General features: G+C 39.0%; 1 protein-coding gene across 2 annotated transcripts in view; it reads right to left on the reverse strand.

Annotated features, from left to right (window-relative positions):
• KCNQ3 (potassium voltage-gated channel subfamily Q member 3) overlaps nucleotides 1-15,152 on the reverse strand; it is a 204,909-nt gene that overhangs the window by 8,543 nt on the left and 181,214 nt on the right. For both annotated transcript variants that reach the window (XM_064507886.1, XM_064507885.1), the window contains 5 exons: nucleotides 9,252-9,439; nucleotides 8,409-8,511; nucleotides 5,325-5,456; nucleotides 2,479-2,577; nucleotides 902-986 (listed from right to left, as the gene is read on the reverse strand). In XM_064507886.1, coding sequence (XP_064363956.1) covers nucleotides 902-986; nucleotides 2,479-2,577; nucleotides 5,325-5,456; nucleotides 8,409-8,511; nucleotides 9,252-9,439 — 607 coding nt within the window. The remainder of the gene's footprint in view (nucleotides 1-901; nucleotides 987-2,478; nucleotides 2,578-5,324; nucleotides 5,457-8,408; nucleotides 8,512-9,251; nucleotides 9,440-15,152) is intronic.

The raw sequence follows: 15,152 nt of genomic DNA on the forward strand, positions 1-15,152 counted from the left end.
ACATTATGGCCAAAGCCATGATAATATGCTGCAGATAGCTATTACCAAAGGACAACATATGGAATTACTTTTGCACACTGACCTACCCTCTTAATGCTTACAGTCCCTCCATGTCAGGGCTAAACATCAGGACTGATTTCCTTGCTCTTTGTGGTAGCCATTTGTGCCTGACTGTTTACATCCACGAGAGGAATCGATGTCAAATTAATGCTATTTGGCTCCATTTTATTTAAATTATGCATTTAGAAGTGAGAATGACTTGACTTGTTGGACAACAGTTTGGGATGCATAAAAAGGGCTCAAAAATACCTGAGGAGGGAATACTTTTGAGTGCTACACCCTGCAAAAGACAGCGATGTGCTCATAGTAAAATACCAGATATGATGAGCATGAGTCTAAGGAAGTGAAAAAAATCAGATTTAAACATCATGTTTAGGGTCTTCCCACCACATATGATATTACTTCAACAGGTTTCAAAAAGCACACTTCCCAGTTAAGTAGCACTCTCATGGAAAATTAATGACATGTTTTTTATGAGCATTAATATAATATCTGTGTGCTTCTTGATCACTTAAGAGTACCAATATGCCTGGGTCAAACAATGAATCACACTGAATTTATGTCAGCGTTAGCTTTTATACTGGTTTGGTGCTGGCTGATGGAGCCTTACTATATCTAGTTCAGCATCAAGTTAGATGCATGGATAGACAATATTTGACTCAATTTAAAATTGATGGTAGAAAGTAAATTTTTGTTTTTCCAAACAAATTCTAGTGAGTTTATACCAGAACAGAACCTGGCATGTGGTTACAGTGTTTCGGATTTGGTGTAGGCATCAATAAAGTCATATTTCTGTACACTCACATAAATGCCTCGTTTTCTTTATCAGGAAATTACATACCTGTCGTTCGACTTTAACAAATTTGCCCATCATACTTTGGTCTTCAGTATCTGCTGTAGATGCTTTGGCTACATACGGATCATTTCTATAAGGAATTAAAAACTCTATTAGTGTCCTTGTTCTCCTTGTATCATGACGAGTAATATATATAAGAAACCAGAAGTAACACCTTTCTGTGATATTAATATAGCACACTGGAGCCTCTTCTAAGACAAGATTAGATTTAGTTATTTACCATATGAACAGGATAAATAGAAAGACACACTCAATGCAATTCTAAAAAAAAACCCTAAAAAAGTACTGATTTTTAATTTAAAAATATTTTGAGTTCAAAACGGATGTAAAGCAACTAAGACGAAGCAAGAGCAAATGAAAAGATCAAAATGAAAGTGAGATTAATCTCCGATTTGGTGGAATAATGTCAGGCTTGTGAAAAATTTTAAGGCAGTCCAGACAGTGGGACTACAGATGGACATGTGTTTTGAAATCTAATGCCTTCAAATTAGTGTCTTTCAAATTATTGTCTTAATGCTATGTGCAGAGGCTAGAAAGCCAATTTCTTAGCATATGTTCCTAACATGACATAGAACAAATATACCCCAAACCTTTTGTTTTGACAGGCCCAATTCATCTCCTCTTTTTCTGACAGAATGAAAAATTCATAGCTGTGGAAATATCTTACTGAAGCAGAAACTGTAACTAAAATACTTCACATTTTATACATTGGGTTATCACTAATCTGGGTTTATGCAAATTTTGCAATCTGTTTCTTTTCCCGAATCATCATTGCCTCTTCCATATATGTAGAGCTCTGTTTTCATATTTACATGCTTTGAGATTTTTCACTGGGTGGAATAAACCAAATAGAATCCAGTTAACATATTTTCTACGAGGTTAGATTTGTTCTGAGCAACAGTAACAGCTTTGGGGACAGATTGTCGATTGTTTTGTACCTGCGGTTCTTTGGAGGTATTTATCGGCAGACTGATAGTTGCAAGTAAGAGAAAAAATGTCATTTATTATCAAAGTCTTGCTACTAGGAATGCAGCAATAACATACTGCCACTTTCACACCCAGAAACCTGTCATTGCAATTTTTTTTCAGTATTCTCACCAATCATTGATCTAAAAGCAGTATCATTAGAACTTGGTACTTGCCATTTTGAGGACATTTCTATAATGAAACATTTTTTTCAGTTCAGGAGATAATTGGTTTACCTTCCTACTGTTGGCGATTTATATTGCGTTTTTAATTTTTGGTAGTTGAATGTTCAGAAATTCAGCATATCAGCAATCAAATGTACATATTTCATATATAATCAGATTTGCAAACCACAGAGAAGCTGAGCTAGACAATTAAGACACTATTACGTTTAAATTTCCACCATAGATTGTTCTTAGGGAAGCCAGCGTCATTCTGGTTCAACATTTACACATATGTACCTTGTAGAAACGTATTCTTTCAGCTGATATCATTACTGTAACAGTGTACTGGCTGGATGAATGAAGTTTTGGGGTATGAATGAACATTTATTTTTTGCTTTGGTCTGTGCAAAATACTAAGTAGAATAATTTCACCTGGGAGACTGTTGTGAAGGGTAAGAAAAAGCTCCTCCCTTTTGGGATTTCTTATGTTTGGGAGTAGATGGAGGTCCAGGTGTAAAAATCATATCTACTCTGAAAAAAAGAAAAGTGTAGAACATGATGCAAGTGTTTAAGATCATCTCTAAATGCTAGCATAGAACAGAAACTGTTACTCGTCTCTGCAGTAAACAACAGCAAAAATTAAAAACACAACCATTTAGGTTTTGGTAATATACAGAAGGTCATGACATGTTTGTTCTAGTCTAGGTCCACCATCAGTGCATTGGATGATTACGGTAATCTAAGCAGCCCCTTGTTTTCAAACTTTGACATTTGAAACATAAGACTTTATTTACTGTGAAAGAATTTAAATTAGTGGAATGATTCTCAAAAAATCTCCACAACAGCTACTCCTAAAAATGTCAGGAGGTACTCATCAGATTTTGTGCTGGATAATGATGATCAGGATTTAGCCCAACGTTGCAATTCCAGATACTCTTTTAGCAATCCTTTCTAGCAGTTATCATACTTAATTATCACTAAAATTTTTGTTATTATTAATAATTCCCTTAGTTTAAAAAATATAACTGCACATGGAGTTTCACAAGAAATCCTACCTGACTTTTTTTATTTGGAACAAATATTGTGAATAATGTTTGGGAGGCTTTAGTGTATTTAATTGAGTATATTTAACTCTTTTACTAAATCCCTGCCTTCTTTCCACCTGTTCAGGTGCAAGCAAGCTTCTGTTCATTCAGCTCACACACCAGACTGACCAGATATCAGCCAGCTAGTCCACAAAACAGATAGCTCTATTAGAAGACCATCCATGCAGATACATTGCATGGCTTCATATTGCCCCATGGAGTTTTGAAAATGGAGTTTAAAAAAGCTCAAGGCAAGACTCACAAAGCTACTTAGACACTTCCTAGGCACCCAAGCACTGCTGGGCAATCAGCCAACAGCTCTTCTAACTCCTTTGGCATCCCATTATCCTTAGGCACAATGAGTAGGACTTACCTCCCTAATTTTGTCCGACTGTAGTCAATGGAGAGCTAGTCAACACAGTGAAGAGTGTTTGGAGGAAACTAGGGGAGTTTCATCTAACCAAATAAAGGCACATGCTTTAAGACAGGGTGAATTGCACCATAAATGCCATTAATTATGCTTATTAAGGCTCTATTAAGTATAAGGGGAACCTAGCACGTCTTGCTCAGATGTAGAAATCTACATTGTAGACATCCACATTTACATATTGGTTTAATTTATTCAGCTCAATCCCTGGCAGTACTATGCCTTCACTTCAAAAATGCGTAAAAACACCTTTTCCGTATGTGAGCAAAATGCTGTTGAGGCATTGTGGTTCCTCCACTGGTGACGAATCTTAATGCCCTGGCACTGCAGCGATGCACTGAGCATCACAGGTCCGAGGCTGTGCTGGGACTCTTGCCCTGACTCACCCAGGATACACCTTCACCACACAAAGCACTATCATAAATAAAGTTCAGGACAGGTCTAATCAGGCTGGGCACCTTCACTGTTTCCATGACCCAAACGAGTATCAGGGTGGTGCTGAGCTACCCAAAAATCACACAGCGTCTCAGCTGGAGGTAGTGGCAGGGTTGCCCTCACAGAGCCATGTTGCACAATGTGGACATGACCCCAGAAACAGGTTTCTAACATCAGGAGCCCTCCTCGACTTCCTGAGCTCAAAAAATATTGCTGCATCGAAATCTAAACTCATGTGATGCAGAGGTCAGTTTATACAATAACAATAGTGTTTTGTGATATAAAGCCTATGAATAGAAAAGTGATATTAAATAAAGAGGACAGCTTTTCAAGAGCAAAGACAGTGAGGCTGGAACAGAACGTGCTGTACACTTGAAACAGAGATAGTCCAGCATATGGAAAAACACTTTGAAATAAGAAACTGTGAAGTTCAAAGGATGGAGCTGAGCAGCCTTGCAAAACTGAGGTAAGCCTGGTCCAAATATGCAACAAGAGCTGCACTCACTCAGCCCGTTCTTGGCAGAAATCAAGGGCGTATCTGTGCGGTGTTTTGCAGGTCAGGGTGACTGGGAGGGACAGGGAATTTGGACCGTGCTGTGCTGAGACTAAGCTAAGCTAGTTACACAAATGCAGACGCCCACGCGCATGCCTGCTAACCCAGGGGGACTCACTAGCTCAAGCTAGCTCAGGACGTGAGCAGCAAAAGTTTCACTTTGCCTGCAGGGTAGACATGCCTGCAAAGCACGCCAGGATGAACTGTGTCTTGGAGGAAACTGTTGGATGGGCAGATTAAACCTGAAGAAGCCCAAAGTCCTGAAATTCCTTTTCTTTCTTTCTTTGATTTTTTCATATAGAGCACCTGGGCAAAGGGGTTATAAAACCTTTATTCCGAAGTGGTGGCAGTTATTATCCCTTTTGCTCCCTTTTTGTACTTGTGTCACGTGACTCGCCAGGGCTCAGGTCAGCAGAGAATCCAGCCCACAAACCAGCTCCATGTAATGAAACCCTTGCTTTTATTTAGCATCTGTAGAAAGGGGGAGGGAAGGGGGCAACTTGACCATAATCAAACAATGGGTCAATGGCCAGGAAAATTCCCTGTATTTCTGCTTCCCATTTCCTTGCTCTAATGATGAGGCAGTGCTCTCTTCCTCTGCAGTTACCCCAGCTCACAGCTTGCTTACTTTCCCTCTCTGTGCAAAATGCTTCTGCTGAACTAGCTACACTGTGCAAAGACATAGCTTCTGAGTGGTCTTGTACGTAAGGACGACAGCTGCACTTTTTCTGTTGCCAAAACAGCTACACATTTTCCCCATTTCCCAGAGTACTCTTACCTTGTCTGAAGGTATTTTATTCTGGACAGCATATCAAGATGCCCCGCTGAGTATTGCTCTATCACATCCTTTACATCATAAGGCCTCAAAGTCTCCTTGAATTTTTTTTTATAGAGACGAAACTGTAGTATTCTGCATAATAAACACAATAATTACTAACTCATATCAGTTCCATAGCAATCACTTGCAACTTTATAGAACAACTGAAAAATATTCTGGATGTCTGGAAATTGAATACGTTATCTCAGTACAAGGTAATAAATTATAAGCAGTGAATCTGTAACATCATGCCATTTTATTAAACATATAATATCTGTTTTTTCATAATTGATAGGCTATTTTTTTCTCCAAAAATTATAATGCACATTACATCGCTTTCTCAGCACTATCATCATAACTGGAAGTGATTCAAAGCTACAAATTCAGATGTGAGATTTGATTTTCAACAACACAAATTACTGGATATTTTAAAGCTGAAGGTATGGTTCAGCCTACTATAAAACTAATTTATAGTATATGTAATGCCAAACTACTTCAGCTTGGTTTTCATTTTGCACCTGGGGAAAGTTTTGAATAGTAAAAGTTAATTACTTAGCAATGTGGAAGCTAATAAATCCACAGTTCAAGTCATGGGGGCAAAGAAAAGTGTCCTTGAAAAAAAAGCAAAATAGCATTATTAATAGGTCCTAATAATTAATAATAGAGTTCTCGTAATAAGGTTCAGTGCAGGGGAGAGCACTTGAAAACTGTTTTGCTTCCTCTTTGCATACTTTTCTTTTTACATATTAGTTCACATGGTTGTTTGTTGGTGAATGAAACAAATCGACAATAAATGTACATAAAGAATGAAAAGCATTTTATTCTTTTATTTGTGTCTTAGGCTTGGGATTTGAGGACTTGCTTCATTTTCTTATCTGAGTTGTGCAATTGCTGTGGTCTGTTAAAGTTCTGACCTGTTTTTTTTTTCATGTTATAAGGTGTTATTTTTATTTACCTTTTAAAATATATACACACATTCATTGAGCAAAGATAATTCCTGTATGTTTTTAACAGGTTTTCTGCTATACCTGTGCCAATTCTTGCCAAACTCTGTGTGATAACAATAGAACTTTACTAAAAAAAAAATGCAAAGAAAAAGAATCACACTGTTAACAACTTCAGTTCGACTGACTCCTTGATCATGACCCTGGAAACTCATTAAGAGGTTTCATCTGTAAGAATTACTTCACGTTAGCATTCAGTGTCTGGGTAAACTATACAAGAAAAAAGAAAATAGCTTGGCTCATGATTGAATTTACAGGGAAATTACATGAATCAATTCGATTTGCACAGGATGTGGGAGAGGACGTTTTGCAGAAGGAGTGATGGTCTGTCTTACGGAGGCGGCGCTGGAAAATGGGACAGATGTAGATTCTGTGTTGGAAACCAAGCGGGTATTGGGAAAGGAGGAAGGAAAGATTTACAGAGAGAGAGGGTGGAAGAAAGCATTAGTGGGTAACAGGAGCAAAGCCTCTGGGACATAGCTTTCAGCATGCTCGAGAAAACCTGGAAATTTTAATAACTGGTTCTCCTGAACCCAACTGGACAAAAAGCAGGAGAAAAGCATTCTAACTTTTATTTTATTTTGTTTGTAAATATCACTGAGACAACTTAGTTTTGGATTATTGATCAAAAGGATGAAATGAAAAGAAACAAACATTGTACTTATGCAGTATATTATGCATTATCCAGTACCTTTTGCAATAAGGCACTGCATCAACCCAGTCCCCAGTAATGGCCCCATAAACTGCAAGGTCTACTGAGGGCAAAATGGGCTTACAGATAATTGCATGTTGTGAAATAAAGACTATCATCTACACAGTGTTCTCCTTTCTGAGCCACTGCCCAGTTAGAACAAGGTAAGTTTATTATGCCGGAGGACAAAAGACTGAACCTTCCACATTTTCAGTTTTAAAGCACAAAGTAACTTGTTGGTACGATGGAGCAGCCATTAAGAAAGGAAGCTCAAAAGACATTTTCAAAAGGCATTACTCTAATTCAGATCCTGAAAAGTTATATTCTCTGGTAATACAAGGCTTAATCTGTGATATCAGGAATTAAAAATGTTATAGACAGAAGCAACCCACACCTGAATGGGGAGGAGGGCAGGTTGCCCGAGAACCCTTACAGGGACTGGGAGCATATGCATCCATAGCCAGAGATAATGGGGCATCCGTCCATACACCTGCGACTGATTTAAGGACATTTCTAAGCTAGCCAGGGTGCAGAACCAACTTCCCTGAAGCCTTTCCAAGATAAAGAAGATAACGCTCTATAAAGTCTGGTGCATTCCCGATTTGTGATCTTTCACCTTGAAGACAGCAACTCCCTAGCAAAAAATTAACAACTGCCAGCTTTAAGAGCAATTACAGTGAAATCAGAATATTTTCTAGTGGGGGTAATTTTTATGAGAAGAGCGAAGAGAGTTCTGAGTGGGTGAATAACAGTGTCTGTAAACAAATTTCATATGCTTGATGCACTAAGTGCATTACCAAACTTTACTAGGATTTTTTTAACCCTAGGGAATATCTCTTGTGATACTAAACTAGAGGTGACACATGTCACAGGCTGAAGACTGCCAAAATGGAGATCTCGGCATCTATTAAAATGCGAAAGCTGAAAAATATATTGCACGGTCATATGATTGTAAATAAAGATTTGAGTCAGCTGAAAGTTTACTGCAAAGTGAAAATTCCAACCTTACATAAATGCTACAGTCACTAAGCTGGGCAAGATGCCATATTTATAGCATATTTTAATGATAAACTGTATACAATATTATTTTTTAATGAACATGTTTATATACTCTCTTGCACAAATGGCATTATCAGTGTTACTTAAAGACATTTTCCTTTCTGTATATTTTGCAATGGGATTTTAAACAAAGTCTGTCTGGTGCTTTTCAATATAACAATCTAACCTATTGTATTTACAAAAAAACCATCAATAGCGACAATAAATTATATAAAATTGTGTTGATGTGATTTCCCGAAACACCAGCTTTCAAAGACAAAGCAAGCATAGAGGAGTGCCAAAGACATTTACCTGACAGCTCGGATGGCTGTCTTGAATGTGGGGATCATATCTTCCATGAGGAACTCATTGCTGTCACCTCTATCTTCTGCCATGGGTTCCCCTGTTCCTGCATCTGCAAAGGAGGCCAAAAGAAGTGTGAGCATCTGATCATATGCTCAGCAGAGGAAGCTCTGCTTTACTAAAGCACTACGTAAAGTAAATGTAATTTAGGAAAGGAACATCTGTAGCAGGTTCCTCTTGCTCTAGTCAGCTCTTGCAAGGGGCATTCAAAATTCTGCCAGGACAGGTGTAAGACACTTATTATTTGAGGGATCTCCTCTCAAATCCCAGGCATTTTTGAAACATTGGGGGCTTTCCTTCTTTTCAAATATATTTAGAAGTTCCCATTTTAGGAGCTTTTATCTAAGGCTAAAACAGGCCGAGTTGTCCTCCCACCGCTCCGAGCTCACGTAACTCCACGAGTGAGGATAACCAAGCCTCATGTGTGGACACCCAAACTGTGTCCATGGTAGTACGCCCAACACACCTGAGGCATGGAGGCAGCTGGCACAATAGAGGAGAAACTGCTATTTAGACACCGTTAGACAATAACAGGAAAATAAGTTGATTCCATCACTGGCTATATACCAAATCGATTGCTGGTTTTTGGAAGGCCATTGCCTTATTTCGAGCATTGTTTTGCCTGGAATCCAGCATTTGTTTTGTGGAACATTCCCAAATGTGCCACACAAAACCAGGAACAAGCCATTCTTGGCCCAGAAAGTCGCAAACCTTCCGCAGAAGATGAAGAGGAGCAGAGTAAAATGGGGAGAAAAGGGGATGGATAGAAAGAAATCAACACAGATGGGCTACCTTCTGAGCTTTGCCAAAAAGCGTACGCTTTCATTCGGAATGCAGTGCGAAAACGCTCCTTATTATTCAAGCCAACATTCTTAGGCTCTTTTGAAGGACTTTCTTCAATGGCATCTACATTCAGAGGGGTAAATAGCTTTCCTTTAGTATTGGTACCACGAACCCGATCCAAGAGACCCAGCTTTTGGCTACAAAATAAGCAAAAGTAATCATTTTCCTCCTTTGTACACTTTTAACTTGCTTTCATGATGCTTTAAGTATATAAGAGGCTAAATAAATGTTTTGGACATAAGGACACTGCTGGGGCTACCATAATACATCAATGTCTTTGTAAGCACTAAGCTTCACAGATGATTAACTGCTTTTTATGAGTATTTTCATATCAATGTCGAAAATGTTACCAGAGGGTCTTGCTATCCTCTCTACATAACACACCAGTGCTTCTGCTCCTGTAGCATGTCAGAAGCATTAGATTTATCATTAAGAAGAAAAACACCACTATTTAGGCAGTTATATTGTCTAATGATAAGGATGCTTGGCCTTTTCTGTTCAGTGCTTTATTTAACTATCAGGTCCATGGCAGGCTATTAAATGAATAACTCATGTGCATAGCCAGGAGCAAAAGAAATTCAGATGTGCTGTGGACCAAATAAATTATAAGCAAAACACTGGAAAGACATCCCCAAGCAATTATTTGGTAGATGGTAGAACAGGCCACCCAGTTCTCCCCACCATTCAATTTCATACATCTCTCGCTATTCTAGAAATTGAGGTGAACCATACAAATTGTGATATAGTGATGTATTTTGTTCCTCTGGTGATTCCTTGCACTGACCTCTTACAGATTTAGTGACCAAAGACAATTTGTCCTTCAGTGACAAGACATAGCTAGAATTGTATCTACCTCCCTGTATCTACCTACCTATATCTTACAAGCATCAGCAACCCTTCTTACAGCTTGATGACTGTAACAGTCTTAAAGGCAACTGCTAATACCACTGAAAACAGCAGCACAAAAGTTATTTGCTAGTGAGTGCATCAGCTTAAATATGCTCTGAACACTTTGTATGTGATAGTTGGTATAAGTAGTCGATTTGCTTGTTCATTTTACTACCTTAATACTTCTTTACTGCACATTTGTTAAAAAATGTGGGGCTAAGGCATAGAAAGAAAGTCTGCCTTTTAACCCAGTCCTAGGAATTGCAGTGTGGGACAGCTCTGGGTGGAGGTGAATTGCACACAAACAGTCTAGAGAAGCTGCTGAGGTGGAGAGTGGGGCAAGCAGATTGTGGAGAAAGAGAAGAAGCCAATGCAGCTGGCAGATTTCCAAGCAGCACAGGAGACCTGCTGCAGGAGCAAACTTCAACGGTGACCAGAAGAAAGTGTTTTCACCAGTATCTGCAGAATTATCTGCACAGTTTGTTCAGCTGAAGCCACTGAACTTGCTGTTGGGGAAAAGGAAAGATGGAGACCTTATGGAGGCCTTGCTGGCGAAGGGTCTAACTCACAGAACTACCTGTTCTTTATTGAAGGAGTTGTCTTGGTCAGGTGGATTAATTTTGTGTTCTAATTATATCTGTCTTTGGAAGCTCTCATGTTATGGGTGAACTTCCTTGAAAGAAGTAGGTATTTCTATCTCAGAGGTCTGTCCGCTGCGGTAGAAGTAGAAGATATTCCTCTTATAATGGTAAAGGTGAGATGAATTTTAAGACACATATGATGACTTTGCAGCTTTCAAAAGAGGAGTGGCCATAACAGGAACACTGCAATTCACAGCAGGCAGAGTTCCTACTTGATTTAAGTGTTGCAGATCACTGCTGTTGCAGGTCTTTTTTATACAAATTACTGGAGTCCGCAACTCTCTGTACTAGCAGTTTCTGACTGATATACCTTTGGCCCAGAGATAGTGAAATATGAGCTTCCCAGTCATAAAAGACAGTGTACTAAATCTTTGCATGGGATTTTTTTTAGGCCTTGTGAACTCTGTTGGCAACATGACAATAATCAGATGTGGACACAGATCCTGCAGCCTTCAGACACTTGCCCTGCCATTGTGCCCATGAAGTGCATATGCGTATGCATGTGCGAAAGTGGCAGCTAAGAAGGGCTTGTGTGAACGTGGAGATGTATGGCTAAGGAAATTTTAAAATGCTGATAGATCAGCATTGCCAGGACTGAAATTGATGATGTGAGGATCAAACAAACATGGATTTGAGTAAAGATTTAAATAACCTAAATGAGTAGTATCAAAATTACCCAGACTTTGACATCATGTAGCTTCCTGAAGAATTAACAGCCTGGGGGAGGAGAGATATATGCCATGCCGACAAGCATGCATAGCAAAAGTCAGGGATTGCTTCCCTCTTATTAGCAAAATATGAGAAAATCCTTGTTGATGTCTGTGGCAAATTAGTCAACACAGAATGTGGAGGGCAGTCTGGGGTGTGCTCAACCCTTAAGCACTTGTTTAAAAATAGGTTTCGTTAGTGCCTGCTTGTGGGCTGGGGTCTTGATCTGATTGGTCTGCCAAGGTGCTGTAAAGGCTGAACTGGTGATGAATGCAGCATCCCAACAAATGATTTGCTTTCTAACAAGATAGAGATGATCCTGCAACCTCTTTTCTGCATAACTATCACTTCCCTAAACTTTAAGAGGTTTTGTTTGAGAGCAGTGGTGCTTTGCGAGGCAAAAAATTTGTTTTAACTCCATGGTATTTCTGTGAAATTTGGATTTTTCCAAGACTCAAGATAATATATTTAGGTAAAAAAATAGAGAAACGAGAAGAAGACAGCTAACCTGAGCAAGTTTTGAAAGGGCATGAAAAATAACGGTGAGGACAGCTAAGGTCAACTCAATGACTTATGTATGATATTTGGTGGGTAAAGCAGGGAAACCAAATTCTGATATCTCACTAGTAATAAAAGCAAACTTTGAAGACGGAATTAATTTTGATAAGGGTTGCCAAGAAGAAGGTGACATCATGATAGGATTTTAATGCAAAGGAAGGCACAAAAAATCTATTTGAGTGACCGCAGAGAGTCAGCCAAGCAATGTAAACTTCTCGGCCTCCAGATGTCAGAGAGAGTGAGCTTGTGAGGTTTTCAGTGTGAAAAAAAGACATAGAGCAATGAAGCATGCTTGCCAAGGTGGTGATCTCTGTAGACTGAAGGAGACTGTAAAATAAGTTACAAGGAGGAATAAACTGAAGTAATTTTAGGATGAGAAGGTCTGTTCACTGGTAATAAAATAAAAGACATTTTCCCCTAGGTCTCAAAATGTATATATGCAACAGGCTTGTTGTGGAGATCAGCTTTTCCTGGTGAGGGTGGTAACAGGTCACCGATGATAGGTAAATCTCAGGTGAAAGGGAAGACTATTTTGTTTCAGAAGTGTAGCCAACACCTTCTAAGTAAGGAACTGCTTTCCTATATTTTAGGATTTCAAGACTGAGCATCTTGATCCAAGGGCTTCCAGAAAGTCCTTGAAGGATGAGAAGGAAGCTTCTAGAAGGATGAAATCTAGCAATAAAACTCAGATGGTGATTTCCTCAAAGGTGGGACATGCTCACACACAAACCATTGGCTGGGGGTAATCCATTAAATCTCACAAGATTTGGTTTAGTCACAGTACGGAAAAGTTCTAATGGGAAGAAAATGTTTAAGGCAGAGAACCTGAAAGCTGAAGAAGCACAAAAATAGTGAGACAGAGGTTTCCTATTGTTTATTAAAAGCAGTTTATTACTATAATGGAAGAAGATAGCTGTCATTACATACAGCCTCTGACTCTTCCTCCAGAAACTTTCTGAGCTCTTCAAAGCACATACCTTAAAATGAAATTAATGCATAATATGTTGTGGGATTTTCTGTCAGTGGAGACATAATGATTCTAGGGTGTGCTAATTAGCTGATGGAAGATAACTACCTTACGAAGATCCCATAAGGAACCATAAGCTGGAACTAAAGTCCAGATCTCTCAAAGTTTGCCCCTTGAAGTTCCTATAGGAAGTGTCCTCCTTACCAAAGGACAACAAGGCATTGCAAGGATCTGTAAGGGTCAGACCAACAGGAAAAGGGATGTGTGGACAACACAGAGAATCCAAAACATTCATCTCATGATTTATTTCAATATAGGGCCAGAAATCTTTGCTGCGTAGCTATCTCAGAAAATGAGTCACCAGGATTTCATATGGTCCAAGATTTCATATGCTCCGTGCAGATCAAAATAGATCTAAATAGTCCTCAGCATTCAGCACAAAAGGCCACTTATCTGCTGCGATGTTTCCTGTTGCATATATCGTCACACCCACTTGCTCTTTTTTTTTTTTAATTGAAGGTAATTAATATTAATCAAAAGCAACCTTGAATTGTCTTTCTAGGGTAATGTTTTCCTTTGTTCAGTGTCAGTTCAAGAAAAAATTGTTATCCCGAGACCATTTGTTGCACCAGCATATTAGGTTTAGAGGCTGGAATTTTATCTTATCTAATTTAAGCTGTCTGAAAAGTTAAATATCTTGTCTAAGGTTGTTCTTTAGATTCCTTTTTATAGTCGATGGGGAGTTAGCAACATACAGAGTGCATTTCAGACCTGTTTTTGTTTGGGATGACTTGCAGCTGGGGGAACTTGTCTCTCATTATTGACTAGAGAGAGATCTAGATTTAAAAACCATAAAAAAAAAAGAAAGAAAAGAAAAAAACAAGCCGCTAGCTAAGCTTAAGTTACCTGAACTGAATCCTATCTTATTAATTGAATGCTGATAATTAATCCTTAAAGTAATAACCAGACTCATAACAGTAGGTTTATACAAAAAATATAGACAATTTTGTTTGAATCCAGGCAGCCAGAGCAGTAGAAAAATTAGGAAATCATTCATCAGCTTCACATGAAAAATACAATATACTGTATACAAAAAAAAAAAAACAAAACCCAAGCTTTTTTCCAGATAAATGGCTAGCTTTCATCAGAGAAAGAATGGACTTTAGTTGCATTTTGAAGGGATTAAATCTGGGTCTGCTCGGGTTTTTGTTTTCCTTTTTTTTTTTTTTTTTATAAAGAGTTAGGAAACATTTGTTCTCATGACACAATCTCCTTCATTAAAACAGCATGCGCATGGCTCAGTCTCAGAGTATGAAGCATGCGCAGATCACATCATCCTTCATGAGAGTGGCTAGAACAGTGGTTCCCACCCATGGGTTCATGTACTGCTGCTTGCCTATCAGACTCCTCCTGCCAATATTAGCTGCCCTTGCTCTCCTTGGGACGGTGGTCCCTCTTCACTCGGCTACTTTACACTCAGGAAAACATAACTCCTGCTTTCCAATGCAATTCTAGAAATTGGGGGGATTAATGCATCCCAAAAATACTGATAGTGCAGAGTCATTTCTCTGACTAGCTTGGATATATGATCACTGCTTGTCTTGCATCCCATTGCACCCTCTCCCCTGTGATGGAATAAATTTTTCCCCCAAACTTGTGTCTTTTGGATGGAGTCCCTGGAGGAGAACTCCATAACTCAGTGGGAGATACAGACCACCATAAAGGGAGGGAGGAGGATGCAGTGCAGACAGTGTGTCATGAAAGTTGATGCTGATTTCATAACTGAAGAACAATTCAACTCTCAGAGTCTTGCTCCCCAACAGCAGTGGGTACTATTTTGGAACATCTGAGAGAAGAATTTGGTTGCTGGATATAGAATGAGATGAGGAGATCACTGGCTTCTGCAGCAGACATTTTACGCTTGCTCAGTATAAAGAGTGGGAACCACTGAACTAGAAAAACTGGTCCAGAGACAGTCATGCAAGGATATAATGCAGTTACATCCCATCATGCAAACCAGATACTCTCCTCTCTGTGCTTTGGCTAGTGCTGGAGTTTCATAAACAATTAGTACATGTATGAGAAGAA

The sequence above is a fragment of the Dromaius novaehollandiae genome, chromosome 2 (assembly GCF_036370855.1).
Source record: "Dromaius novaehollandiae isolate bDroNov1 chromosome 2, bDroNov1.hap1, whole genome shotgun sequence".
Taxonomy (NCBI): Eukaryota; Metazoa; Chordata; class Aves; order Casuariiformes; family Dromaiidae; genus Dromaius; species Dromaius novaehollandiae.